Source organism: Lepidochelys kempii, chromosome 13 (assembly GCF_965140285.1).
Source record: "Lepidochelys kempii isolate rLepKem1 chromosome 13, rLepKem1.hap1, whole genome shotgun sequence".
NCBI lineage: Eukaryota > Metazoa > Chordata > Testudines > Cheloniidae > Lepidochelys > Lepidochelys kempii.
Genome location: NC_136392.1, coordinates 1,446,072 through 1,473,413, shown reverse-complemented (window position 1 = coordinate 1,473,413; position 27,342 = coordinate 1,446,072). Strand labels below are relative to the sequence as shown.

The 27,342-nt window shown below is 44.5% G+C and overlaps 1 protein-coding gene across 2 annotated transcripts in view; it reads right to left on the bottom strand.

Annotated features, from left to right (window-relative positions):
• CTNNBL1 (catenin beta like 1) overlaps positions 1 to 27,342 on the bottom strand; it is a 112,526-nt gene that overhangs the window by 47,226 nt on the left and 37,958 nt on the right. The window contains exons 6-10 of one of the 2 annotated variants that reach the window (XM_073308594.2): positions 24,276 to 24,369; positions 20,075 to 20,166; positions 16,313 to 16,385; positions 16,029 to 16,087; positions 14,697 to 14,845 (exon numbers count right to left, since the gene is read on the bottom strand). In XM_073308594.2, coding sequence (XP_073164695.1) covers positions 14,697 to 14,845; positions 16,029 to 16,087; positions 16,313 to 16,385; positions 20,075 to 20,166; positions 24,276 to 24,369 — 467 coding nt within the window. The remainder of the gene's footprint in view (positions 1 to 14,696; positions 14,846 to 16,028; positions 16,088 to 16,312; positions 16,386 to 20,074; positions 20,167 to 24,275; positions 24,370 to 27,342) is intronic. The other variant, XM_073308595.2, reaches the window with a different exon arrangement.

The window sequence follows — 27,342 nt, the reverse complement described above, 5'->3', positions numbered from 1 at the left end:
GCAATTGCCATGGGGCCCTGGCAATTTAAAAGGGCCCGGGGGCCCCCGGCAGCACAGCAGCCGTAAGGCAGGCTTCCTGCCCGCCCTGGCTCCACACAACTCCTGGAAGCGGCCGGCACATCCCTGCAGCCCCTGGGGAGGAGGTGTCTTCACACACTGCCCCCACCCTGAGCTCCGCAGCTCCCATTGGCTGGGAACTGTGACCCATGGGAGCTGCGGGAGTAGTGCCTGTGGGCAGCGGCGTGTGGAGACCTTCTGGGCCACCCGCCTAGGAGCCGCTGCCAGAGGGGTGTGCCAGTCTCTTTTGGGAGCCGCTCGAGGTAAACGCTGACCCCCGGACCCCCTCCTGCACCTCAAAACCCCCTGCCCCATCCTAGAATCTGCACCCCACACCCAAACTCCCTCCCACAGCCTGTACCCCAACCCCCTGCCCCAGCCTGGTGAAAGTTAGTGAGGGTGGGGGAGACCAAGCAATGGAGGGAGGGAGGATGGAGTGAGCAGGGGTGGGGCCTCGGAAAAGGGGTGGGACGGGGGCATGGGCTCAGGGAAGGGCAGTGCAGGGGGTGGGGCAAGTGTCTTTGGATTTGCGCGATTAGACAGTTGACAACGCTACCAGGCGGGCATGGGGAGATAGATGTACCACAACTAAGGTACTGAAAAATAAACTGCCTTGCACAAATTGACCCAAAAAAATAACAGCACGGTTAAATATATTTTCTATGCAGAGTAACATTTAATAAGAGTCCAGGCCTCAAAGTGTTATGCTAGGCACCTTAAAATGTCCCCTCAAGGATATAAACAGGCCTCTCTCTTAGCAATGAGGGAGGCTTGAAAACGCTAACACATGCCACGCTCACCTGAAGTAGGAATCTAGCTCTCGCTATGAGATACTAAAGGCATGTTTAGGTGTCTGCATCTAGTATGTTCTGTTTACTCTAATAACCCTGTAAACGCTTCGGAGCAGAGAGCATAGCTTGGGGAAAACTTCTGTTTCTTGGGGTACCACACACAGACCAAGTCAGCATTTAAATAATTAAAGAATAAACTTAAAGACGTTTCCCACACAACAGTGGCAGTGGAAGGAATAATGGTTACCATTCCATAAAGCGACTTTTTTGGCTAAAGCTGAATTAAGAGAGTCTTTACCACACATGCCAAGTTCCCAGTTTGGCCTTTCTATGACAACAGTTAACATCATCAATAGTGATGAACACACTAAATTTTTTCCTATTGGTGATGTCAAATGTAGCAGAGAAAACTCAGTCCCCTGAAATCATGTTTTGGAAGAAAGCAGATGGATTTTCAGCTATTTGGTTTTAATAGGAATTTGTAATTTTAACGTTTGCAATTCACATTGTAGGCAGGCACCTCAGAAGTAGTATTTTAAAATCTATGCATCTCACATCAGCAACATAATCTATCACAGCATATTTGGTGATACATTTTAAAAAACCTGTGAAACATGAACTGAGAAAGGAGCCATAGAAACATTCAGCTAGCAGACCAAGTGGATCAGATGAACACGTGCAAGAACACCACAACCTGAAGAACAAAAGAATCCATGCAGCCCTATCCAGCCCATGCTGCAGAACACTGAGGGGCTGGCAAGAATGCATACTCAGGGCCCAAGTCTGCATTCCTGTCATACCCCAAACCACAACAAAATCCGACAATGCAGGATCAAGCCCTTAACTGGTAAAATTCTCACTGCCTCTTAATAGACCCATACAAATGGCCAGAGCAGACCACTAGTCCATCTACTATATTATCCTCTCTCTGACAGCAGCCAGGATCAGATGCTTCAAAGAAAGGTGCAAGAAACCCCATAGTGGATAATTACAGAATAGTATGGCTACAGTGGAAGCTTCTTCCTAACCTCTGTGAATTAGTGGTTAGTCTCTAAGGTGCCACAAGTACTCCTTTTCTTTTTTCTGAAACCTGTGAATCAGTGGTTATCTTATGCCTGAAGCACAAAAGTATATAGCCCAACCAAAAAAAGTTACCCTGCCTAGTGTAACTGTGGATGTTTTCAATATCCAGTAAATGTCTTTTTTTAAAAAAATTCTGCTAAGACCTTGGCCTTACTCATGCTAGTTATGCATTAGATTAATATATATATATATATATATATAAATTGAGATTTGAGGGTTCAATCTTTTCCCGGTCCTATTTGTTACCTGCAGACCCTTCCCACTTCAAACTCTCCCTCGCATTCTGGGTCAAAGTAACAAAAAGCTAAAAAATAAAAGTCCTTTTTTTGGCTGAATAGTCTAAGAAATATTTTCAGAGGGAAGTAATTGCCTATTGATCAGCATTTAGGCAGGTTGCACAGAGCTATCTCTGGAATATTCATTGGATTTAAGTTCAGGCTTTTAGAGATCAATAGCTGTTTGACTGGACTGTCTAGGGTTGATTTTATTTGAAATATTTATTCTACTGGAGGGCAAGTAGTTTATCTTAGTCTCATCTGGGTTTATTGAAGTATCTTTTAGCTGAGCACTAATTCAAACACAAGCAGACGTGCAGCCCACCAAATAGAGAGTTATCTTAGTTTAACAGAAGGACTGTGAAGCACTATAATGCACAGAGCACCCTGTGGTTTATTCCTTTGATGCTGTTCGATATAAGAGAAGTATCCTTTGTAATGTCTATTTCTTTAAAAGGATAGTTGCCAAGGTTTTCCGGACCCCCATTAGCATACATGTAAAGCCAATTATTATAAACCCTGTCTCTATACATCATCCTGTCTCTTATAAGCAGGGTTTTCTGAAGTCATTCAGTCCATCCCATCCCAGCCATGCATCTCTCCCATTACATTACGCAGAGGTCAGAGTACATATTGTGCAGAGAAGACCCCACAAGAGCTGTAGTGTTATTTTTAATGGCAGCACTTACTGTCAGAGTAACAATCAACCTCCTGTGCACACCACTTATGGACAAAGGCACTGTATGCATCTACCAGGGCCACTACATGTGCTTCACATTCTCCTTTCTAAAAGGTTTTCATGCTTCAAATTTGTATTTTCCCTATATACATCAAGACAAATAAATAATCGTGGTTTTTGTAAAGGAAAATCATGCATCACCAATCTACTAGAATTCTTTGAGGGGTTCAACAAGCATGTGGACAAGGGGGATCCAGTGAGTATGTTGTATACTAGTCACTTTGAGAATCATAGAACTGGAAGGGACCTCGAGAGGCCATCTACTCCAGTCCCCTGCACTCAAGGCAGGACTAAGCATTATCTAGACCATTCCTGACAGGTGTTTGTCTAACCTGCTTTTAAAAATCTCGAATGATGGAGACTCCACAACCTTCCTTGGCAATTTATTCCAGGGTTTAACCACCCTGACAGTTAGGAATTTTTCCCAAATGTCCAACCTAAACCTCCCTTGCTGCAATTTAAGCCCATTGCTTCTTGTCCTATCCTCAGAGGTTAAGCAGCAGTATAGTTTGCTCGATGGACTAACGGACAGACCCTGTGAGGCAAACGCTGGGTAAAATGTCTATGCTTAACAAAAAAAAAGATTCAGCAAGGAGTCTAATTCCGAGCTTTGAAGAGATCACTGGGCACAACAGGACTAGTAAACGTACGAGAATGTTAAGAGCCATGAAAGATGCACCTTGAAAGGACTATAGACAAGCTCTGTGGAGCTGTGCAATCACAGATGCATGTGTCTGGTTTTGGGCCTTGTACTGCTCACATTCCACTTGTTTATGCTGCACAGTCAAAGACTGCTTTTGCACAGGTTAAGCAAAGCCACAGTGAATTTCTTCAGAATAGAAATGTCTGTCATTCAAGCAATGGAAATTTCTGTGCACCCTCTTTGCTGCATTTGTCTGTGTGTGCATGGCTGCACCTTCAGTTAATAACCAAGATAGATTCACTTTATTCTTGCTACACAACAGAGATCCCTCTCAACATGTCCCTTGAGAACACGGTGGTCGCTTCTCTTCCAAGCCCTAACAGGGTTTTACAGCAAAAGTAATCAGCCTCGTGTCAATGTTTTCAAGGAAGCTGACAACACAATTCTGGTTTTCTCCCTGTGTTGCCTTTTTAAGTAAACTGAACCTTTTTTTGCTCAAGGCAGCGCCTGAGATTCCACACTGCATAAAGTGCTTCCTGGCCAGCAGAAACCTGAACTGTGCTTGAAGACAGACTTTAATTGAATGTGACATTTCTAAACCTCCTGTGGTGGCCACCATCTTGCTGATAAATTATCTCATTCATGAGAGGCAGCCCACAACATAAACAAGGCTCCACGCTTGGGCACAAGGTGCATCCTCAAGAATTCTATCTCCTCTAGGTCTCACCTTGTCTCTGACCTCTCTTCTGTCTCCACTGCCCACAATTTCGGTCACCCTCAATCCTCTGTTCTCCTGCTTCTTCCATAATTGCTTTATGCAAATCTGTTTATCCCCACCTCTGCAATATCAGCCATCTGCACTTCTCCTGAAGTGCTCATCCTCCTGATCTGACTAGTGCAACTCCCTTCTCAATGACCCCCCCGCCCCCCAGGCGCAGATCACAGACTTCAAGAGCAGAATGCTGCCACCCACCTTCCCACACGTACAAAGGGCGATGCCCACCGCAGGTCTATTTTTGAATACCACTGCTAGCTCCCCATTAATTCAAGCCTCAGTTCAACACTGCCCTCATTATTGAAACAGTTACCTTGTGTGCATTGACTATTTCTTGTTTGCTCCGTCCTCTCATCAGCTACCCATCTTGCCACTGTCAGAACAAGAACTTCCTCTGCAGTTCCTGCCATATGGAATAGTGTTCCTGTATCACTCTGCTTTGATTCACCACGTCTTTTATTTTTAACTTTAACTATATTAACCCCGTGGAACATTTTAGCAGCCAATTAGTTAAGCAGAATAAAGATGAATCATACAGAGGCCCAGTACATAAGGGCTGAAAACGAATTTCAGTTCTGCTTTAAGAAGAACATTTGCCCAGTTTTTGTTGAATGTGTCACTTAAAAATACATTATCTGAAGACACTCAACACTGACTATGGTTTGCTATTTAATGGGAGAGTAGATGAAGGCTATGTGCAGTCCCTAAGGGAAGTGAGAAAACAAGTTCACACAAGGTGCAAGTTTCCTTTGCTGGTAGATATATAGTCTTAAATCTCAGCATAAGTAACCCAGACCTGTTTTCATTCCTTTGTTGTCCATGGGAATCTCTTGGGTCACTTTATCTGCTAAACTAACCATTTAGCTGAAGGACACCACACTGTCTGGCAGCTCTGGATATATGATCTCGCTAATGGAGCAGTTACACCAGTGATACAGACCTGCTAACGTGCTTGGAAGCAGGAGACAAAGAACGTAACCTACTCCTAGAAAATAACCAGGAGTCAAGCCACAGAACATTCCTACCTAGTTCTCCTCTCTCACACACCAGGTGATGAAACATCTATTAGAACTTGGGAGTTGTTAGAACTTGTTAGAGCTGTTAGAACTTCGGGGAGTGTAAGGGGGAAGCTACATACACTTAACATTCCTTAAATTCTTCAAACTTTAGCTAAAAAACACCCCCTGAAAAAGACAAAACAACAACAAAGGAATCAGCTGCAGGAGTAAAAAGAGAATGCAGTCAGAAGTCCAGCAACAGAGTGGGGGCACCCAGTTAACTGCACTCAATGCACTATGTATGATTACTTGCCCTATGGGCAGAGGGCGTACGTGTGTGTGCGGTGCAAGGAGCTCCTAGCCCTTAGAGACCGTGTTCATGCTTTGGAGACCAGGGAGGCTGAGCAGGAGGAGCTAAGGGAGATAGAGAGGTACACACATGAGACTTTCCGGGACACAGTAGAAATGTCCCACCCCCAGTCTGACAGCCTCTGTACTGTTGAGAAGGATGAAAGCCACAGGGAAGGAGAACATCCAACCGGAGCAGAGGGAAATGATCCAATAGTTGGGACCCTCCTTCCAGATGATGTTGTGGTATCCTCTCGCACTGAGGATACCACTCCGGGGGTAGGGAACTCCAGTTATTACGAAGAGACAGGTATTAGTAACGTGCGAGTCAATCATTAGAAACATAGATTGCTGGGTTTGCGATGACCAGGAGAACCACATGGTGACTAGCCTGCCTGGTGCAAAGGTTGTGGATCTCAAGACATCTAGATAGGCTTATGTGCAGTGCTGGGGAGGAGCCAGTGGTCGTGGTACATGTAAGTACCAATGACATATGCAAGGATAGGAGAGAGGCCCTGGAGGCCAAATTTAGGCTGCTAGGTAAGAGTCTGAAGTCCAGGATCTCCATGGTAGCATTCTCTGAAATGCTTCCAGTTCCATGCACAGGGACAGTGACACAGGCAGAACTGCAGGGTCTCAACGCGTGGATGAGATGATGCTGTAGGGAGGAGGGGTTTAGATTTATTAGGAACTGGAGAAACTTTTGGGATAGGGGGAGCCTATACAGGAAGGATGGGCTCCATCTAAACCAAAGTGGAACCAGATTGCTGGCACTAAAATTAAAAAGGTCATAGAGCAGTTTTTAAACTAATGGCTGGGGGAAAGCCGGCAGGTGCAGAGGGGACAGACACATCCCTCAGGAGAGGATTTACTAATGGAGATTCTCTATTTCCTAGTGAGGAGGAGAGGACGGAAGATAAAATACAGGTAGGATCTGATGAGAAACAGTCAAAAGAAAAAAAAAGTCACATTCAATTACATCATATAATGGCAGACAGCTAAAAAGTGATATGTTTTTAAAGGGCTTATATACAAATGGTAGAAGTCTAAACAATAAGATGGGTGAACTAGAGTGCCTCGTATTAAATGAGGCTATTGATATAATTGGCATCACAGAAACTTGATGGAATGAGGATAATCAATGGGACACAGTAATACCAGGGTACAAAATATATCAGAAGGACAGAACAGGTCGTGCTGGTGCGGGAGTGGCACTATATGTGAAAGAGAGCATAGAATCAAACGAAATAAAAATCTTAAATGAACCAAACTGTACCACAGAATCTCTATGGATAATAACTCCATGCCCTAAGAAGAAGAATATAGTGGGTAGGGATATATTACCGACCACCTGACCAGGATGGTGATAGTGATTGTGAAATGCTCAGGGAGATTACAGAGGCTACTAAAATAAAAAATTCAGTAATAATAATGGGGAATTTCAACTATCCCCATGTTGACTGGGTACATATCACCTCAGGACGGGATGCAGAGATAAAGCCTCTTGACACCTTAAATGACTGCTTCTTGGAGCAGCTAGTCCTGGAACCCACAAGGGGAGAGGCAATTCTTGACTTAGTCCTAAGTGGAGCACAGGATCAAATCCAAGAGGTGAATATAGCTGGACCGCTTGGTAATAGGGACTATAACTAAATGTAACATCCCCGTGGCGGGGAAAACACCACAGTGGCCCCACACTGCAGCATTTAATTTCAGAAAGGGGAACTAGACAAAAATGAGGAAGTTAGTTAAACAGAAATTAAAAGGTACAGTGCCAAAATTAAAATTTCTGCAAGCTGCATGGAAACTTTTTAAAGACACCACAATAGAGGTTCAACTTAAATGTACACCCCAAATTAAAAAACATAAGTAAGAGAACCAAAAAAGAGCCACCATGGCTAAACAACGAAGTAAAAGAAGCACAAGAGGCAAAAAGGCATCCTTAAAAAGTAGAAGTTAAATCCTAGAGAGGAAAATAGAAAGGAGCATAAACTCTGGCAAATGAAGTGTAAAAATATAACTAAGAAGGCCAAAAGAGAATTTGATGGACAGCTAGCCAAAGACTCAAAAAGTAATAGCAAAAAATGTTTTAAGTACATCAGAAGCAGGAAGCGGCTAAACAACCAGTGGGGCCACTGGACGACTGAGATGCTAAAGAAGCACTCAAGGAAGATAAGGCCATTGCAGAGAAACAAAAATGAATTCTTTGCATCGGTCTTCAACCTTGAGGATGTGAGGGAGATTCCCAAACCTGAGCCATTCTTTTTAGGTGACAAATCTGAGGAACTGTCCCAGATTGAGGTGTCATTAGAAGAGGTTTTGGAACAAACTGATAAACTAAACAGTAATAAATCACCAGGACCAGATGGTATTCACGCAAGAGTTCTGAAGGAACTCAAAGGTGAAACTGCAGAACTACTAACTGTCGTCTGTAACCTATCATTTAAATCAGCTTCTGTACCAAATTACTGGAGGATAGCTAATGTGACGACAATTTTTTAAAGGGCTCCAGAGGTGACCCCGGCAATTACAGGACAGTAAACGTGACTTCAGTACCGGGCAAACTGGTTGAAACTATAGTAAAGAACAAAATTGTCAGGCACATAGATGAACATAATTTGTTGGGGAAGAGTCAACATGGTTTTTGTAAAGAGAAATCATGCCTCACCAATCTACTAGAATTCTTTGTGGGGGTCAAAAAGCACGTGGACTAGGGGAATGCAGTGGATATAGTGAATTTAGATTTTTAGAAAGCCTTTGACAAGGTCCCTCACCAAAGGCTCTTAAGCAAAGTAAGCAGTCCTGGGATAAGAGGGAAGGTTATCTCATGGATTGGTAACTGGTTAAAAGATAGGAAACAAAGGGTAGGAATAAATGGTCAGTTTTCAGAATGGAGAGAGGTAAATAGTGGTGTCCCCCAGGGGTCTATACTGGGACCAGTCCTATTCAACATACTGGAATTATCTGGAAAAAGGAGTAAACAGTGAGGTGGCAAAATTTGCAGAAGATAATTAAGTCACAGGCAGACTGTAAAGAGCTACAAAAGGATCTCAGAACTGGGTGACTGGGCAACAAAATGGCAGATGAAATTCAACGTTTATGAATGTAAAGTAATGCACATTGGAAAACATAATCCCAACTATACATATAAAATGATAGGGTCTAACTTAGCTGTTGCCCCTCAAGAACAAGATCTTGGCGTCATTGTGGAGAGTTCTCTGAAAACATCCACTCAATGTGCAGTGGCAGTCAAAAAGGTGAACAGAATGTTGGGAATCATTAAGAAAGGGATAGATAATAAGACAGAAAAGATCATATTGCCTCCATGGTACGCCCACATCTTGAATACTGCATGCAGACGTGGTCGCCTCATCTCAAAAGAGATATTGGAATTGGAAAAGGTTCAGAAAAGGGCAACCAAAATGATTAGGGATATGGAACAGCTGCCATATGAGGAGAGATGAATAGGACTGGGACTTTTCAGCTTGGAAAAGAGACAACTAAGCAGGGATATGATAGAGGTCTATAAAATCATGACTTGTGTGGAGAAAGTAAATAAGGAAGTGTTATTTACTCCTTCTCGTAACAGAAGAACTAGGGGCTACCAAATGAAATTAATAGGCAGCAGGTTTAAAACAAACAAAAGGAAGTATTTTTTCACACAACGCAGAGTTGACCTGTGGAACTCTGTGCCAGAGGATTTTGTAAAGGCCAAGACTATAACAGGGTTCAAAAAAGAACTAGATAAGTTCATGGAGGATAGGTCTATCAATGGCTATTAGCCAGGATGGTGCAGGGATGGTGTCCCTACAGGGAATGGATCACTTGATATTACCAGTTCTGTTCCTTCCCTCTGGGGCACCTGGCATTGGCCATTGTTGAAAGACAGGATACTGGGCTAGATGGACCTTTGGTCTGACCCGGTGTGACCATTCTTATGTTCCCTTCATCTTAATAAAAAGCAGAGACTGGGGGACAAGTGTTAATTCTGTCACTATAAATAAAGACAAAACCGCAAGTGCTTCTCCATGATCCTTTCAAGGAACTGAATGAAGTGTACAATATTTCACCCTGTGTGGGGTTGCTATATTTCCTCAGTTTTAGCAGACAGTTATGTCCTTTTTGCCAGCTCCTTCCTCTCGTTAGTGAAGGTTTGAAGACAACGGACTGGAATGTTTAGTTCTTTATTGGCAGTGCTGACATGCAGTTTCTGCAGTTACCATGTTAGATCACACACAATTCCTGCATTAGCAGCACTGTCTCACTGGTGAAAACTGCACAATTGTGAGATTTGTCAGCCTAGCTCATGGGAACTCCCAAGGATTAAGGATTACTGCGTAAATACTCACCGTCTGGTTAATTGGAGCCACAGCACACATTTCCTCACTCTTCCTTGATGGCAGCCACAAAACCGCAGCAGAGGTGCTCTCAGTAATACTTCCCCACACCTCACAGAGGTAGGTTTCAACGCTTAATTAGTATGTACAGTGCTTTGCAATCCTTGGATGGAAGGTGATCTGGAAGGGCAGACTTCTTATATCTTCTGCCACCCCCTTATCTGCGCAGGTGAATAGTCCTTCATCGTAGGAGTTGTGAGTGGTTACAAATGTCTGGGTCATTCAGATACCTTTTCTTTCCTTTCAGCTTCTTCTCCAAAATGGAGTCTTTTCCCTCTCCCAACACCTACCACCAACACTCACTACCAGACAGGCTAGTTAAAATCCATTTTACACAAAGCCATCACCTATAGTGTATTTCCAGGGCACTTAGCACTAATATTATCCATTCTCCTTTGGTCTCCTTTACAGTCAGAGACTGTAAACAAATTGGTAGCTAGCTTTATGGGTTCTAAGTGTGCTAAGACACACTTGGGCTCAGCACCACAGCCTTGCAATTCCGAAGACCTAAGTTAAGTAGTCAAATGATACACACATAGTTGTGTGTCGTAGATACGGGAGGTTTGTCCACAGCCCCAGATCCAAACAATGATAAGCAGCAATGCTCCGCATATCTGCTCAAGAGAGGTCCAGCAGAGGAAACTTCAGAATAGCAAGTAGGCACTAGGACCCCGATCCAGAGCATGAACAGCTTTAAGCAGGCGTGTAGTAAGTTCCATGGACTTCAAGCGCTTCAAGTGCTTGGCTGGATGAAGACCCTGGCCATGCTCAGATGTGTTCTGCTATTTTTGCACTGTCATGAACACTAAACTAACAAAAAAAAAAACTAGGGCTGTAAATTGCAGTTAACTCACGCAATTAACTCAAAAAAATTAATCGCGGTTTACTCGCACTGTTAAACAATAGAATACCAATTGAAATTTGTTAAATATTTTGGATGTTTTTCTACATTTTTAAATATATTGATTTCAATTACAACACAGTATACAAAGTTGACAGCGCTAACTTTATATTATTTTATTACAAATATTTGCACTGTAAAAAATGATAAACAAGAAATAGTATTTTTCAATTCACCTCATACAAGTACTGTAGTGCATTCTCTTTGTTGTGAAAGTGCAACTTACAAATGTAGATTTTTTTGTGTTACATAACTGAACTAAAAAACAAACAATGTAAAACTTTAGAGTCTACAAGTCCACTCAGTCCTACTTGTTGTTCAACCACGCTAAGAGACAAAAGTCTTTTTACATTTACAGGAGATAATGCTGCCCACTTCTTATTTACAATGTCACCAGAAAGTGAGAACAGGCATTCGCATGGCACTTTTGTAGCTGGCATTTCGAGGTATTTATGTGCCAGATATGCTAAACATTCATGTGACCCTTCATGCTTCGGCCACCATTCCAGAAGACATGCTTCTATGCTGATGATGCTTGTTAAAAAAATAATGCGTTAATTAAATTAGTGACTGAACTCCTTGGGGGAGAACTGTAGGTCTCCTGCTCTGTTTTACCCACATTCTGCCATATATTTCATGTTATAGTTGTCTCAGATGATGACCCAGCACATATTGTTCGTTTTAAGAACACTTTCACAGTAGATTTGACAAAACGCAAAGAAGGTACCCATGTGAGATTTCTAAAAATAGCTACAGCACTCGACTCAAGGTTTAAGAATCTGAAGTGCCTTCAAAAAACTGACAGGGACGAGGTGTGGAGCATGCTTCCAAAAGTCTTAAAAGAGCAATACTCTGATGTGGAAACTACAGAACCCAAACCACCAAAAAAGAAAATCAACCTTCTGCTGGTGGCATCTGACTCAGATGATGAACACGAACATGCGTCGGTCCACACTGCTTTGGATTGCTATCAAGCAGAACCCATCATCAGCATGGACGCATGTCCTCTGGAATGGCAGTAGAAACATCAAGGGACATATGAATCTTTAGCGCATCTGGCACGTAAATATCTTGCAAAGCCTGCTACAAAAGTGCCATGCGAACACCTGTTCTCACTTTCAGGTGACGTAAACAAGAAGAGGACAGCATTATCTCCTGCAAATGTAAACAAACTTGTTTGTCTGAGTAATTGGCTGAACAAGAAGTAGGATTGAGTGGACTTGTAGGCTCTAAAGTTTTACATTGATTTGTTTTTAAATGCAGTTTGTTTTTTTACATGATTCTGTGTTTGTAAGTTCAACTTTCATGATAAAGAGATTGCATTACAGTACTTATATTAGGTGAATTGAAAAATACTATTTCTTTCGGTTTTTAGTGAAAATATTTGTAATCAAAAAGAAATATAAAGTGAGCACTGTACACTTTGTATTGGGTGTTGTAACTGAAATCAATATATTTGGAAATGTAGGAAACATCCAACAATATTTAAATAAATGGTATATTATTGTTTAATCGCACAATTAATCGCGATTAATTTTTTTAATTGCTTGACAGCCCTAAAAAACATACCAAAAAGGTGTTAAGAAACACGCATTAGAATTGAGAATCATAGAACATGTCCACAGCACAGAAAGAGTGAACTGAGTATGTTCAAGTTCTTTTATATCCTTTAAGAGAGAACTAATTATTTTAGAGTTAGTGAGAGGGTCGGACTCCCAGCCCATAGAAAGTTAAACAAAGCAAAGGTAGCAGCAATAAAAGCTCCCACTCGGTGCCCTTAACCTTGACCTGCAGGAACCACTTTTAGTGAATGGTGAGTAGTTCGCTCTACAGGCCCAGCCAGTCACTGCTCCCTCTGAAATGTGCAACAAGGAGACAAATCGATGCCACGTGTGATGGTGGTTTGGGGATGTGAGCATCTGTCTAGAAGGAATCAGGCAGAACACCAGCTCCTGTTGCCAGGTCAAACAGCCAGACGACAATGATTTCTGATTGCTGTTGACCTGTACTGGATTTGAATAGTTCAAGGCTCTACCTCAAGGGCAATCCAGTCCCCGTTATCATTGACTAACATGTGCAGATCCAGAGCTCAAGATTTGATAAGTCCTACTTTTCCCCTTTCACCACTCCACCCTGCTCCACTTCGGATAAGGAGCCATATTTCCAAAACTGCAACTCCTTTCAGAGGCTGCAGCAACACCACAGATGTTGCTGGCAGTTTAATTGTGCTTTGTCCTTCATTGCTCTTTTATGGCCACTAAAAAAAGAAAAGTGTCAAGGGAAAAAATTTCCCCTTGTCATAGCTTTCCAGCTGGGATCCTGGCGAAGGGGATGGTAAACATCACAGTCCAAAAAAGGGAAAAAAAGCCATTAAAAATCCAAATGGTAATTCCCACCCATATGGCACAAGTACTCCATATATTTAGTTCTGCAAGACTAGCCTAGCCACTTAGTATTAGAAACAACCTAGAGGCAGGGGGAAGCTTCCCCCTTGTCGTTCGCTTTGGAGTTTTTCTTTAATTAGCCTTAAGAAAACACAGCATTCCTATCTGAACAATCCACGTTTCTGGTTATTTATTCAGTTCCCCACTGCTGCACATTACCCAGCCATACACTGCAGGAATACATCATTTCTCATTGGCATTTGCTAGCAGCCTCCACAGGCAGCTCACCGCACCAGGGGGAACTGGACAGACAGCCTCCTCAACATGCAATTGCAAGGGTTGGGCAGAGCCCAGGTCAAGTTGGAGGAGATACACTTCACCAGCAAAGAGGTGGGGAGGAGGCCTGGAGAGTTATGGTGTGACACAAAACGTACATGGATAGGAAATGCACATTTATATCCATTTCCCAAAAGCAGTTTCACCTCAGTTTTCACAAAAAAACCCCACCTACCAACGTGGTCAATCAATGTTGCGAGGATAACATCTGGATACAAAGAAAAACACTCTATTCAGAGGCCCCCACAACCTGTAGTCTGTCTTTGTAGGAGTCCAAATTCTCAGTGGGTTAGTGGGCTGACCTATAGTGTCCTTTCACCTGGTTGTCTGTCCAGGACAGAATTATATTTGCATCTTCCAGCAGCTACTTTATCTCAATAATGCCTCACTAGGGGAAGTTTCACCAATAAATAAGTAAATAAATAAATATCACTTTTTGTGCACAAAATTCAGAACTGGGATTGTTACACAGACCTATCAGGGATGTGAGATGGATGGAGCATTATATCAGTGAGATATTCAGCTGCGAGAGAGGGACTGGATGGAGACACAAGCACAAAGTTAAGAATCTCTGGCTATATCAAAGGGGAGTATTGTGTTGGGACAAAGGGGTATCACCCAAAAAGGAATGTGTCCTCCAGATTAGTACCTGGATTAATTACAGGTGCATTTAGCGAAAAGCTGGCAGGGATACACCACCCAATTTGTTTCACTAGCAGTTGTTCTCGTTGGCACCGCTGGACGTTTTTCCAACTCCTCTTGTGGCAGAGAGGTTGCCGGTGAATAGTAGTAGAGTGTGTGGTTTTTCTTTTTGGCTTTTTTAGGAAGAGGATTTATAGATCTGAGAAGATCCAAGTAAAACAGAAGGAAAAGAGAAAAGGCAGAACATGAGGACAGAGATGTCTGGACACACGTGCATGTGTTGTTGGGGTTAAGTATGAATGAGGTCAAGAAGTCAGATACTTGTACCTGAGCATGAGGTTCATCAGCTGTAGCCCCTCCCCTTTCAGGAAGCGATCACGGTTGGAGCTCAGCATTAGACAGGAACAGAGAGAGTCAAACAGGTTCTCCATCATTTCCTGCTCCTCGGCCGTGCTTGGATTGTGTCGTTTAAACACCTGCATGCCAAAGGGGACAAAAAAAATGTAAGCCCTTACTTGGTTGCATATGGACACTGACATCAAACGCAAATTAACATTTTGCACGGCAAAACTTCAGAGTTTAACTTGTAAATTACAATTTTGCATAAGCCTGCAACTGTAATGGTAGCAACCACCCCCTCGGTGTATTACCCCTCATATCTCTGCTCCTTTCTCACCCCATGTGGCGTGGCTGACTGTTATTGCCACGTCCCAAATGGCTGCTAACAAATGGGATTAGATCGAAAGCACAACAGGAGGAAGTGCTGGAAAAACGGGAACAGGTTGGTTACCTAACCTACAGCACAATGAGGTTACAGCTGATTACCAGAGGCATAACTACTGCTGACTGTGTACTCAGATGACCTCCTCTTTGTGCTTGTTTGTGTGTACTAAAGAAATCTATGATCACTTGAAATAGTCACCCTACCACCACCCCACTAGCACCCCTTGATAGTCACTTATGCCATTCCTGACCTCCTCCCAACCAATCATTAGTTTTTCCTATGATTTTTTTCTTCTGCACCCCAAAGACAGGGCCTCCCCTGTTGTCACTAGTCTTTATGCCTTGTTTTTTGCTTAGTTTCTTCCTCAAACCTTCCCTGTATGCAAGCCTCACATGACTACAATACAGCTGAACAGTCCTGGATAGTGAACACCAGAAGCAGTTGCTGAGTGAAGCAAATATAAGCCTGCACAGCAGCACCCTAGACCTTACCCACGCATCTCACCATCACTTCAGCAAACAAGAAGTCATTAAGGATACAAACCTGAACAAACCCCCTTAAATGGTAAACCGGCAATGCGGTCTAGTGCACGGAGCAGAGGACGCCAGGAGCACCCGAGTTCTAATCCTCGCTTTATCTTCAAGTCTTTATGTGGCTTTACGTAAACCATTAACTTCTTTCATGCCTCAGTACTCACATCTCTAAAATGGGGACAACCCCCACCTGTCTTAGAGGGTGAGCTCCCGGTGGAAGTTTCTAAAGTACTATGAAAGTGCTGAAGAGCGAGCATTATAATGCTACAATGTATACAAGACGCCAAGACAGAGCAATACCTAGCATCTCTTCCACTCCGGTTACTCTTTTTGCTCACCACTCTTTTCAACCCCAATCAGTGAGTCTCTCAATGGCAGACCAGAAGCATATGAATTACTCACAGATAACTGCTGAAGCAGCACATCGATCCCATCCAGCTCCCCAAGCAATTCCCTGTTGTCTAGAGGAGAAAAAAAGAGAGGAAAAAATGAAGCTAACTGTCAGATTTTACAGCCGTCTAACACTGATACATCAGCAAACAAAATCAATACAGCTTGACAGAGTACAAAAGCTGCAGAGAGACAGAGAAAGCAAGGGGAAGCCAGAGGCAGAAGAGTGCTGTCATGATCTGAAACAAGCCTGGATCCTATCCTAACAGAATATCAATAGCAGGGCTGCATCTCACCATCATTATTCTGGAGCAGAATGGCCAGCACCTCACTGCAGTACAGCTTATTGGCATCAAAAGGCATCTTTGCCTGTTGGAAAAAACAAGGATGAGAAACCCATCAGGGGCATTGCTCTGGGTGTTTATTTTGATTTAGAGAATGTGCTAAGCAGATCACTCAACACATGAGCAACGATTAAAACTAAACACAAACAGCAATAATCTTACAATCTGACTCAGTGCCAAGAAAAAAAATTAATTCTTCTCACTGATTTAAAAAAAAAAAAAAATCAGATCAACTCTGATCCTTGCCGATATCTTCAGAGGCAAAAGCTTGCGTAATCAAGTATGCCTAGCAAAGTCTACAAACCGCGAAGCTGAACATGGCCTGCCCCTGGTTGCTTATGGGGAGAAATGTGTTAGGATTTTCCATACACACCTACAGAAATAAAGATTATACGTAGGTATGTGTGCACGTATCCTCACCCCATTGTGAACAACGTACACCCACCTCACCAGAAACTAAATTAGGGTCAAATGAATCACAGTAAAGCTACCCAGTGGCAAACGCTGACCTCATACACCCTGACAAGGGCCTGAGATGCATCAAGCAGGGCAGCAGGCAAGACACTTGCACTGCCATGGTCCAGACTGTATCGGGGCTCTGGGTCTCAATCCCACATCTTGCAGTAACACTCCAGTCACTCGGACATGATGAAAGCGAACAGGCTAGAACTCTTTCTTGGAAGAAAGGCAAGACCCTTGGACTGGGATCATGAATCATGCTTAACTCCCCAGTTTTACCTACCAGGCAGTTTCATTTGAGGGAACAGTTACAGACTGGACAGTAGCAGTTCAGAAGCACTAATGTGGGTCAGTTCACCAAAGGCATTTACAAAACAGGCAGCCTCCTTTAGGGCTTTTACTTTCCACTGTCTGGCCATTAATCTTCCCTTGTACACAGAGAAAAAAGTAGTAACACAAAAAGGGTTAGGTTTAAAATAGTGTTTGCACCAGCCACTCTCTGCCTGCCATACACAGCTACCTGCAGCTTCACTAAGGGAGCAGTCACTACGCAAGGTGTCCTCTGGACCAGTCAACTCAGTCCGTTGCCACATTAGAAAGAACAAGAGAGATTAATATCAAATGACACTAATGGAAACTAGAATGCACCAAGGAGTTTCAATGTACTGTTTACACTAAGCCTTTTCCCCAGAAAGATCCCAAACCGCTCTACAGACTGCAGTTCTCAGTACCAATCTGCCAGCTCTGGAGATGGAGCATGGCAGCCATTCTGGGCCATCTGTAACAGTAACCAATGAAACCGGTGCATTCCAACTCCCTGTTGAGACAGGCACTGTGAAATAACAGTCTGTCTCTTACCCACACTCCTGGGTGAGACACACAGTGTACACTAGCAACACAATACAATTTTTATGAGCAAGTAAAACATAGCTTCTCCTCTTGAGGGCGTTTTGATGGACAGAATGCAATTAACCAAGTTAGAATACAGTCAGAAAACCAGAGCTCACACATCTTTACTCTTGTGAAAGAGCCAGGTCTCTTTAGTGACCTTTGGCCAGAGCCTTTGTTCTACGTCCCATCCTGAGGATGGGACCTCCAGCAGCACAGAGCCCTTACCACATGTTGAGGCACTGGCTTAATACTCTTCTCCTGGAACCGGCACTATCTACTAACTCACCAAAGCCACTTCTTGGGAAAAACAGGCTTGCAGGTGTTGACTGGACAAAGACTTCTTATGCTTATCCCAGCCCAAGATGTGGTCCTGGATCAGCACATCTGTTTGCATGCAAAGGGATAACGTATTTGGCTCAAAAGAAGCCTGAATGTGTTCAGGGAATAAATCAGCAACACGCTCTCGAGGACTGCGATGCAACTTAACAGACTGAGGGCTCACTCACTGACAACAAAAAAAGAGAACCAAACGCCCACACAAAGCAAGGAAGGTATTTCCCATCCAATGCTGAAGCAATGGGAGGGGGCAGGCGCGTGTCTGCGGTGGCAGAAACGTTCAAATCAGCCAAGTACTGCCAAAAGCAAAGGTCACTGAATAAAATTTCATTAGTGTGAACCTTCCCACAATGACAGCTGTAAGCAAGAGTGAACACTGCCTGACCACATTGCACTCACACCCTGCAGAAATTAAAACAGGTCAGAATGAAGACAATGCCTGCCTTCAGCACCAGGCTTTCCAGGCTGTCAGCGTTCACGTTTGGCTGCACTAACCAGGGGAATCCAAGTGCTGATTATTTTGCTTTCCTAAGTTTCTAAGTCTTTCAGCTGTCAGAGTAATTACATAGTAGAGAGTAGGTCTGCATTTAGTACATACTTGCCTGGAATACAATTAGCTTTACTTTTTTTTGTTTTTAGCCAAACGAAACATAATTATGTTACCACCTGCAGTCAGAAATTATAGGTTACTCCTGCTAACAGCTACGTAAGGGACACAGAGGAACATCTGCGCACTTATGCAATTGGTGGAATATATTTTGTGGTTCAGTTACCTTTTGACTACTAAGGTGTTCTGTGCGGCGGGGCGGGGGAGTTCTCCACTGCTGGAGGTGCTATCTTCTGAATGAGACAAAGGCAAGGGCTTGACCACTAGCATGCCCTCAGCGCATGAACAGGGCTGTTAGCTCACTGGCTGCAACAGCACCCCCACAAGCCCCTTCTGAAGGGAGACTCACCTGCTATTTCATACGGGATGTTTGCATGCGCTCTCCATTGTTTTCAATAGACTCTTCAAGGTTAACATCATCTCAGCATTTTCCTTGTGGGCATCCAAGCACTGAATCCTTCTGAAACTTACCCCAGCCCAAGGTGGGTCTTGGGCAAACACTCCTTTGCATGCAAAGGATTAAGTACTTGGCTCTTCCTTTGAGGTATTTATTTCCCCTTCCTACCCCGTACTGGTTTTTCTGCAGAAGCAGCTAACAAGGCTGCCTTTTCTTTAATTGTCCACCAGCATTACCAGGAGGAACACGCATGACTCAGAAGACAAAAAGTGCTTGCTAGTGCGTAACAGCAGTGGAGAACGTTAACATGTGGTACCAGTGGTCTGGGTTTATTTCTTGGCAACAGTGTAATCAAAACAAAAAACAGATCCTTCTTATTCAGAGAACATTCCCCACCACATCCTAATAGTTACACAGAAGGGAGTTTGGAGCCTTAACAAGTTAAAATTACTAACATAGGCCCCGATCCCTGCAATTGCAGACATCAGGGTGACTACTACACCCACGCAGAGTCCTGGTCGTATCAATGGGGCTTCTTGCAGGCACAAGGGTTGATCTACATGGGCTCTTGTTGCAGGATCAGGGCCATATTTACCAAACAGAACACATGAGAAAAACAAAAAAGCAAAGTCTCAGAAAACACAAATTATTACAGAAACTCTACCAGCCTGAGACTCAAATTGGAACACTTCCCCACAGACTCCCTAAGCCCCATCCACAGGTGCTAGCATACAAAAGTATGTTCTTCCAATTTTTGGTGCTCCACAAAAAATTCAAGAGGCACATTTTCCAGCCTGGAAGAGGGAAGGCTTGAAATCTATTGCATTCACAGGTGTTGGGAGTGGAAGGGAAGGAGAAATGTAAGGAATTGTGAAATCTGCATTAAATGGGAGAGTCAATACTACTAGCCCTGGGCTTTTGGTATTTATGCCAGACATCACCTGAAATGCAGCAGATTCCAGGTCACTGGCTTGTTGCTTATTATTCTGATACCTCTTGAAGGATGAAAGAGGAATAAACTCACCTTCAGTCTCTTGAGCAACCATTGCATGAGGCCCTGCTGCGCAGCTTCCGTACACATCTCTGGCCGGAACTCTGCCATGTTCTCAACGATCGCTGACAAGAAAGACACAGATCGCAGCCTGAGCCCATTTCCTTTCTATTTGTGCTCCAGTCCTCTCCCAAACAGAGGCACCTCCCCCATCTCCACACTGCTCTGTCAGTTTTAATGTCCTTCCAAGGGTTGCAGTTCTTGTTTCAAAGTTAGAGGTCTTATTTAAGCTACACTAGGTATAGGGCACTGTCTCCATTTTCTCATTTCCACGGTGATCCATCTTCAGACCATATGTTACCAGCTCCTGCAGGGGGAGCCTGAAGAAGCTGTGAACTACCTTTCCCTCATCCCTAGCCAGAGTTCCTGCACCATCCCATGTAGCAATTCCTGCAGGGAAAGGCTGAATTACAAAGATTAGTTCTCAGCAGTGATGTGAACAAAACAAAGATTCCTACTTCCAGCCTCACATTCCTCCTCAGCTTTCAGAAAGGATGCAGAGCCAGAGAAATGACATCTTTAAATGAGTACCAAAAGTCCCTGACAGCACAGCTTTGAATGTTCTGCAGGTCATTCGAACTGGCCACAGAAGTCTGTGTGTAAAAAAATGAAATGGAGCCCACCTAATGGATTACTCTAAAGAAACAGGTTTCAGAGTAACAGCCGTGTTAGTCTGTATTCGCAAAAAGAAAAGGAGTACTTGTGGCACCTTAGAGACTAACCAATTTATTTGAGCATGAGCTTTCATGAGCTACAGCTCACTTCATCGGATGCATACCGTGGAAACTGCAACAGACTTTATATACACACAGAGAATATGAAACAATACCTCCTCCCACCCCACTGTCCTGCTGGTAATAGCTTATCTAAAGTGATCATCAAGTTGGGCCATTTCCAGCACAAATCCAGGTTTTCTCGCCCTCCACCCCCCCACACACAAATTCACTCTCCTGCTGGTGATAGCCCATCCAAAGTGACAACTCTCCACACAATGTGCATGACAATCAAGCTGGGCCATTTCCTGCACAAATCCAGGTTCTCTCACCCCCCTACCCCCCTCCCAAAAACCACACACACAAACTCACTATCCCGCTGGCAATAGCTCATCCAAAGTGACCACTCTCCCCACAATGCGCATGATAATCAAGGTGGGCCACCCCCAGCAAATCCAGGGATTTGTGCTGGGGGTGGCCCACCTTGATTATCATGCGCATTGTGGGGAGAGTGGTCACTTTGGATGAGCAGGGATTTGCTGGGGGTGGCCCACCTTGATTATCATGCGCATTGTGGGGAGAGTGGTCACTTTGGATGAGCAGGGATTTGCTGGGGGTGGCCCACCTTGATTATCATGCGCATTGTGGGGAGAGTGGTCACTTTGGATGAGCTATTGCCAGCGGGATAGTGAGTTTGTGTGTGTGGTTTTTGGGAGGGGGGTGAGGGGGTGAGAGAACCTGGATTTGTGCAGGAAATGGCCCAACTTGATTGTCATGCACACTGTGTGGAGAGTTGTCACTTTGGATGGGCTATCACCAGCAGGAGAGTGAATTTGTGTGGGGGGGTGGAGGGCGAGAAAACCTGGATTTGTGCTGGAAATGGCCCAACTTGATGATCACTTTAGATAAGCTATTACCAGCAGGACAGTGGAGTGGGAGGAGGTATTGTTTCATATTCTCTGTGTGTATATAAAGTCTGCTGCAGTTTCCACGGTATGCATCCGATGAAGTGAGCTGTAGCTCACAAAAGCTCATGCTCAAATAAATTGGCTAGTCTCTAAGGTGCCACAAGTACTCCTTTTCTTTTTATAAATTGGTTAGTCTCTAAGGTGCCACAAGTACTCCTTTTCTTTTTTCTAAAGAAACAGAATTTTTTCAGAGAACAGCCTCTCATTCACTTTAATCACTGTGCTTTACAGAGAAACAATAACGAGCATTTAAAGTAAACATATACCTCAACTGTTAACAAATTGTAGCCCCCAGAGACATACGTGGATGGTCACCAGGTACTAACACCCCCTGCTTTCATTTGCGTGAAGAGACAAAACAAAATATCTATTTATTTTCCTAATATGAACTTGACATGGAAGCCATTGCTGTCATTGCCAACGGGATACTATGCAACTGTGAGAGGGGAAGGTGATGACAGAATGGAAGCATTCTGCAAGACAGTTGCCACATTGCGCAAAAGTTTGAGGGCCCATAAAGTAGTGTTGTTACAGCAGTGGTTCTCCACCAGGGGATATGTACCCTGGGGGTACTCAGAGGTCTTCCAGGGGGTACATCAACTCATCTACATATTTGCCTAGTTTTGCAACAGGCTACAGAAATAGAGACATGCACAGATACAAAATGTGTGTCTGCATCTGATCTGCGAAACACAAACACGGTCAGCGGATATCCGCAGATTTGCAGGGCCCTACACATAAAAAGCACTAGCCAAGTCAGTACAAACTAAAATTTCATACAAATAATGACTTGTTTATACTGCTTTATATATCAGTGGTTTTCAAACTCCAAGTCGCAACCCCAGTACTGGACTGCAGAACGGAAGGCACTGGGTTGCAGCGGCTCTGGTCAGCACCACCAACCGCGCCATCAAAAGTCCCATCGGCGGTGCTGCCCGGCTAAGGCAGGCTAGTGCCCACCTGTTCTGACACCACGCTGCGCCCCGGAACAGCCAGCAGCAGGTCCGGCTTCTCGGTGGGGCAGCCATGAGGCTCCGTGCGCTGTCCCCGCCCCGAGCACCGGCTCTACACTTCCATTGGCTGGCAACCAGCCAATGAGAGCTGGGGGGGCAGTGCCGGTGGGCAAGAGCCGCACAGAGCCACTTGTGTGCCTAGGACCTAGACCTGCTCCTGGCCACTTCCGGGGCACAGCGTGGTCCAAGGACAGGCAGGAAGCCTGCCTTAGCATCTCCGCTGTGCCGCTGACTGGGAGCCGCCCAAGGTAAGCCCACACCCCAATCCCCTGCCCCAGCCCTGAGCCCCCGCCAAACCCAGAGCCCCTTCCTGCACCCCAAACCTCTCATCCCCAGCCCCACCCCAGAGCCTGCACCCCCAACCCTGAGCCCCCTCCCACACCCTGAACCCCTCATTCCCAGCCTCACCCCGCAGCCCTCACCCCAACCCTCTCCTGCACCCCACATCCCTCATCCCCAGCTCCATTGGGTCGCAGGCATCATTCTTCTTCAACTGGGTCACCAGGAAAAACGTCTGAAAACCACTGCTACACACTATACACTGAAATGTAAGTACAATATTTATATTCCAATTGATTTATTTTAGAATTACGTGGTAAAAATGAGAAAGTCATTTTTCAGTAGTAGTGTGGCTATGACACTTTTGTATTTTTATGTCTGATTTTGTAAGCAAGTAGTTTTTAAGGGGATACATAAGACAAATCAGCCTCCTGAAAGGATACTGTAGCCTGGAACGGCTGAGAGCCACTGTGTTATAGGATACGTATCCTGGGCTCTAGATCAGGGGTTCTCAGGACAATTTTTTTGGTGGCCTAAGAGTGTGGCCACCAACTTTCACTGGTGGCCACTCTGAAAATTTTTCCAAACCTGAGCCCCGCTGCCCTGGGTTGAAGCCCAGAGCCGAAGCCCAGGGCCTGAAGCCTGCTGATCACACACACTGGCCCCATGTGTTTGCGGGGGTGCTGTCCGGATCCTCCGGGAGGCTGCTGATCCCCTGTTGGCGGTGCCAGCAAACACCAAGGCAGCCAGGAGCAACAGTTGGGCGCTGCAGGGAGGGGTCGCTGCTTTGCCTCTCCCCTTCCCCCATCTCCACCTAGGAGGCTGTTGTGGCTGCAGAAAAATCCCCTGGTGGCCACATTTGAGAACCACTGCTCTAGATGGTAACAAATTAATGGCACATTTATTCCTAAGAAACACAGCTGTGATAAATGAAGAAACTCTTTTGGCAGACTACAGAAAAATACATTTAATACATTAAGAGGAGGCGGCCTCTTAAAATAATACAGCTTCCTGTAATGAAGTTATCTGTTGAACAGATTTATGCTTTATTACTAGCAAGCTAAATGAAAGCAGTATTACAGGAAATTAATGCAAGGCCTTTTCTGCCCACTGTGGTAGTTCACAATGGGGACAGACTACATACGCCCGCCCCTCTGTTGACTGTGTCAAAAAGCAATACTGTACTGTAACATCCCCTTACCAAGAGTGTTATGGACTCCGTCAGCCTCCTCTTTTACACCTTCATCTAGGCGCTCTAAATTCTGGACCAGCAAGGCCACAACCTGGCCATCAACCTAAGTCATTGAGGCCACATGGAGAAAAGAGGATTGGCAGGGAGAAGGGAGAGTGGGGTGGAGAGGGGAAAGAAAGGGAAGAAAGAAAAAAAAAGCAATAAGCACAACAGAAGCACTCCAGAAAGCATGCCTCTGATCAGGAGACATGAACAATCTTGCTCTGAAATCTCAGAGCCAGCAAAGGATTCAAAAAGTAAATTCACCACTTCGTTTTTCTTAGACAATTTTTGTGTCAGATAAAACAGAAAAACATCTGGAGGAAAAATATGAACCTTGTCAGAGTCTGTTATTCCCCAGATCACCCTGATTGATTTATAATCTCCCTGAATTTCCAAGTGCTAGACACTAAAAATCAACTGGGTATCAGCTGCCGGTCAGCTATAAAAGCAGCTCCCCTGGTTTCAATTGCTTGTTGCTGGTTTATCTGCATTTTTTTCTTGGCTGCCAGAAAGCAGCTGAAACAACGCCTGTGAAGGCAGCATCAAAATGTAAGGGCTCAGCAGTCACACAGAGGGAAGTCTTCGTTCTAGGGGCAGAAACACAGGTTTTTAAAAAAGGATGGTTTTGGCTTCCATTATGCGTGACATCACGTAGTCACCCTGGCCAAAGCCAACTGTAAATGATTAAAAATGAATCTGACTTCCATGGCAGTTTAGGAGAAGCCTTGGATGGCATTCATTTGGGCACTGCCTTGACTAGGGTTGAAAGGTATGAGGTAAGATCACGTTAGCCAGCTCAATCCAACGCCTGCTAAAGCTCAGTCACAACAAGGTGAGTTGTACTTTTGCGCATGCTGAGCTGGCTGAGTTAAAGCCTAGGCTCTGTGCAACGTACAGGAAGACACTCCCTGCCCCAGAGAGCTTACACACTTCAAAACGTCTGTACATTTCGGAGTGCAACACCCCTGTTAAGTACCTCCACTCTACATTCATTGAGATGAAATGGCATGCTCCAGGCCACACAGCAAGTCAACAACAAAAATGGGAATCCAGATTCTGAAGTTTGTAGATCCCAGCCCCAACCAAAATCAACCCACTAAACAAACAGCATTACTTTAGTCCTGCTACTAGCTAAAGTCTAATGTGACAATCCTCAGTTTTAAATAGGAGAGTGGAAAATGCAAGCACAGTGTCATAGAATATCAGGGTTGGAAGGGACCTCAGGAGGTTCTAGTCCAACCCCCTGCTCAAAGCAGGACCAATCCCCAACTAAATCATCCCTGCCAGGGCTTTGTCAAGCCTGACCTTAAAAACCTCTAAGGAAGGAGATTCCACCATCTCCCTAGATAACCCATTCCAGTGCTTCAACACCCTCCTAGTGAAAAAGTTTTTCCTAATATCCAACCTAAACCTCCCCCACTGCAACTTGAGACCATTACTCCTCGTTCTGTCATCTGCCACCACTGAGAACAGTCTAGATCCATCCTCTCTGGAACCCCCTTTCAGGTAGTTGAAAGCAGCTATCAAATCCCCCCTCATTCTTCTCTTCCGCAGACTAAACAATCCCAGTTCCCTCAGCCTCTCATAAGTCATGTGTTCCAGTCCCCTAATCATTTTTGTTGCCTTCCGCTGGACTCTTTCCAATTTTTCCACATCCTTCTTGTAGGTTGGGGCCCAGAACTGGACACAGTACTCCAGATGAGGCCTCATCAATGTCGAATAGAGGGGAACAATCATGTCCCTCGATCTGCTGGCAATGCCCCTACTTATACAGCCCAAAATGCCATTGGCCTTCTTGGCAACAAGGGCACACTGCTGACTCATATCCAGCTTCTCATCCACTGTAACCCCTGGGTCCTTTTCTGCAGAACTGCTGCCGAGCCATTTGGTCCCTAGTCTATAGCGGTGCATGGGATTCTTCCGTCCTAAGTGCAGGACTATGCATTTGTCCTTGCTGAACCTCAACAGATTACTTTTGGCCCAATCCTCTAATTTGCCTAGGTCCCTCTGTATCCTATCCCTACCCTCCAGTGTATCTACCACTCCTCCAAGTTTAGTGTCGTCTGCAAACTTGCTGAGGGTGCAATCCATGCCATCCTCCAGATCGTTAATGAAGATATTGAACAAAACTGGCCCCAGGACCGACTCATTTGCTAACTGAGGTTTTCTAGATGCTCAGTGAGTGCAGGAACAGCAGGGTTTAGCTTGCTGTAGTAGGTAATGCAACAATCTCTACACAGGCCTCCCAAAGCTATGCCCACATCCTTAAAATAAAGGAGCCATCTAGAAGCAGATATATCGTGTTTTCTCATGACATGGCTGACCCGTTTCTTTCGAAGTGAACAATCAAACCTGGCTATAGTGAGCTGGTGACAAGAAACACACAGGAAGAGCTTGTTCGATGTACTGCTTTCAGTGCATTTTATAGAAAGGACCCTCCCTATCAGCTCCCCTTTTCCATTTCATTCATCCAGCAACCCTTCTATGAAGGGACTGTAATTAAAAACAGCCCAAAGGCCAGTCAGAGGAACTCAACTCAGGGCCACCGTAATTAACCTTTGGACAGCAACATTACAGCGACTAGGCAAGAGGGATTGTAGGAGAAAGAATACAGCAGTCTTCTCACCCTGCTCCTCTAAGAAACCATAATCCCCTATCCCCTTAATCTTGGCATAATTGTTAGAGTCCAAGCCAGAGTCCAGGTGTTTCACAAACACAGCAATTTATTTGGAGAAACTGCCTGAAAGGAGAATGGACTCCCATCTCTTGCATACAGTTACAACTACTTCTACTGACATCCCTTCCCTGCAATGTACTTCTGCTCAAATTGGCAGCTTTTACCTTCTACTACAATGCTGTAAAAAAGGATATCCTGCCCAAACACCAAGAAAAAAGGCTATCCCACCAACACAGCAGATGAGAGGCACTCGGTACCGTTAATTAAACCGAAAGTTCCTTCATGAAGGAAAGTAAGATGTCATGCGGTTGTTTAATCTCTATGGAATAAGGGATAATTAAACTCTCTTCCACCCTT